This window comes from Camelina sativa, unplaced genomic scaffold, assembly GCF_000633955.1.
Source record: "Camelina sativa cultivar DH55 unplaced genomic scaffold, Cs unpScaffold00987, whole genome shotgun sequence".
NCBI classification, from domain to species: Eukaryota; Viridiplantae; Streptophyta; class Magnoliopsida; order Brassicales; family Brassicaceae; genus Camelina; species Camelina sativa.
The window spans coordinates 132-2,907 of record NW_010922112.1 but is presented as its reverse complement, the minus strand read 5'-3'; the positions used below and the strand labels follow the sequence as shown (position 1 = coordinate 2,907).

Here is a 2,776-nt window from a genome sequence, read left to right as displayed (position 1 = left end):
TATTAAATACAAGAGTGATGGGGAGATTGAACGCCATAAGGCCCGCCTTGTCGCACGTGGGTTTACACAAACGTATGGGGAGGACTATCTTGATACGTTTGCTCCGGTGGCCAAACTACACACAGTTCGAGTCGTCTTATCCTTGGCCACCAACTTGGATTGGGAGCTTTGGCAAATGGATGTTAAGAATGCGTTCTTACAAGGTGAACTGGAAGATGAGGTGTAGATGAGGCCACCACCCGGCCTAGAAGACACCATTGGACCTGGAAAAGTCTTTAAGCTCAACAAGGCCATATATGGTTTAAAACAATCTCCAAGAGCATGGTACCACAAACTAAGCACTACATTGCTTGGGAGAGGCTTCCACAAATCAGAAGCTGACCACACCCTCTTCACACTACCAAGTGATAAAGGTATTATAGTCATTCTAGTATATGTTGATGATATCATCATATCTGGAAGTGACAAGGTAGGGATTCAAGACACCAAAGATTTCCTTAAATCAGTATTTGATATTAAAGACCTTGGAGAACTTAAGTACTTTCTTGGGATAGAGGTATATAGGACTAATGAGGGATTATTCTTATCACAAAGAAAATATGCACTTGATCTCTTAGCTGAAGCAGGAAAACTTGGTTCAAAGAATGTGGCAACACCACTTGAAGAAAACTATAAAGCAGGAGGAAAGGGGGAGCTTGAGGCGGCTCCATTTGAAGATGTCACACGATATCGGCGGCTAGTAGGTAAGCTTATCTACCTTACTATTACTCGACCTGACATTTGTTTTGCTGTGAACCAGGCTAGCCAGCATATGCAAAACCCAACTGTCCATCATTGGAACATGGTGAACCGGATCCTCAAATACATCAAAGGTGCGCCCGGACAAGGCATCTGGATGGGACGCAATGAGAACACGGAACTGGTAGGATATTGTGACGCTGATTACGCCGGCGACCGCGAAGACCGTCGATCAACAACCGGATATTGCACATTCCTAGGAGGCAATCTTGTCACATGGAAAAGCAAGAAACAAAAGGTGGTATCACTTTCAAGTGCTGAAGCAGAGTATAGGGCCATGAGGAAACTGACTACCGAACTGATGTGGCTTAAGGCTCTACTGAAGGATCTTGGAGTTGAATCATCAAAACCTATCACGATGCATTGTGATAATGAGGCGGCCATACACATAGCCACTAACTCTGTGTTTCATGAACGGACAAAACACATCGAGGTCGATTGTCATAAGGTCCGCGAACAAATTCAACTTGGGGTCACTCTCCCTTGCCACACCAAAAGCTCTGAACAACTCGCTGACATTCTCACCAAGGCAGCTAGTCCACAAGTGTGTGAGTATATCCATTCTAAACTTGGTCTTATAGACCTCACTCGGCCATGAGTACCCTCACATGGCACCTACACTCTTTTTCCCTTAAGTATAGTTTTTCCCAAGTGGTTTTCTATACTAAGGTTTTTAATGAGGTAGGTGTTCGTGATCTTCAATCTTTATCGACAATAAGTCGCTTAAAGCTTGAGGGGGAGTATGAGAACTCACACACACACCATTCGCACCACACCGTCCGTACAAGCACTGTCCGTACGGCCAATGCAAGATGGGCCGTCCGTACAACCAAGGAAAGATGGGCCATCCGTACATGTTAGAAGGTTAGCGAGTCCAGTCCACTAGCTGAAGTCCCCAACGGTCACAAAGCCACTAGAACCTTCCTCCATTTAGCCGTTGTCGAGATTACACAAGTGGGAAGAAAAGAGAAGTCAAATAAGAGTCACATGTATGTTTAAGGAGACATGTCACTTTCAGTCATGTAACTTGTGCATAGAATCTGTAGAGAATATTCTACTTGTATAGCCTATAATTAGTTTGTATCTAGGATCCATATCAAGTAAGAAAGTTTCTTTCTTCTTCTACACTTTGGTTTCGCTTACACACACACTCTCTCTCTCTCTCTCTCTCTCTCTCTCGTTTACTCACACAACTAAACACTAACTTACTTGTTCTACACACTCAATCTTCTCATTCTCTTTTCTTCTAAACTTACACAAATTCATCCTAAAACTCTTATAATTAGTCAGATACATTGGATTGCTACATATTTTGACCCTAGAAACAGTAACATAGCTGTTTACTGCTTCAAATCAATGTTTTCTCGGTTTTAGCCTGTTTTCTCGTTTTAACCCTGTTTTAGGACAAAATANGTATAAGTCTTGTCTAAACACTCCAAATTCAATCCAAACTCTTAAAATTAGTCAAATTCATTGGATTATTACATATTTTTGACCCTAGAAACAGTAACAATATTGTTTACTGCTTCGAATCAATGTTTTCTCGGTTTTAGCCTGTTTCGGGACAAAATGAGTATAAGTGTTGTCTAAGCACTCCAAATTCATCCCAAACTCTTAAAATTATTCAAATGCATTGGATTGTCACACATTTTGACCCTAGAAACGCAAACAAAGCTGTTTACTGCTTTGAATTAATGTTTTCTCGGTTTTACCTTGTTTTGGGACAAAATGGGTAAAAGTGTTGTCTAAACACTCCAAATTCAACCCGAACTCTTAAAATTAGTTAAATGCATTGGATTGTTACATATTTTAACCCTATAAACAGTAACAAAGCTGTTTACTACTTCAAAACAATGTTTTTTCAGTTTAAGCCTGTTTTGGGATAAAACAGGATTAATCGTTGTTTAAACACTCCAAATTCATCCGAAATTATTCAAATGCATTGGATTATCACACATTCTGAACCTAGAAACATTAA

The 2,776-nt window shown here is 40.6% G+C and overlaps 1 protein-coding gene across 1 annotated transcript; it reads left to right on the top strand.

Moving 5' to 3' along the window:
* The first annotated feature begins 226 nt into the window (after positions 1-226).
* Positions 227-1,396, top strand: LOC109131636 (uncharacterized mitochondrial protein AtMg00810-like). Its single transcript, XM_019242807.1, has one exon. The coding sequence runs from the start codon at positions 227-229 to the stop codon at positions 1,394-1,396; it is 1,170 nt and encodes a 389-aa protein (XP_019098352.1).
* The last annotated feature ends 1,380 nt before the right edge of the window (positions 1,397-2,776 follow it).

Excerpts from the sequence above, each read along its gene's own strand:
- LOC109131636 (XM_019242807.1), top strand. The coding sequence starts at position 227 with ATGAGGCCACCACCCGGCCTAGAAGACACCATTGGACCTGGAAAAGTC.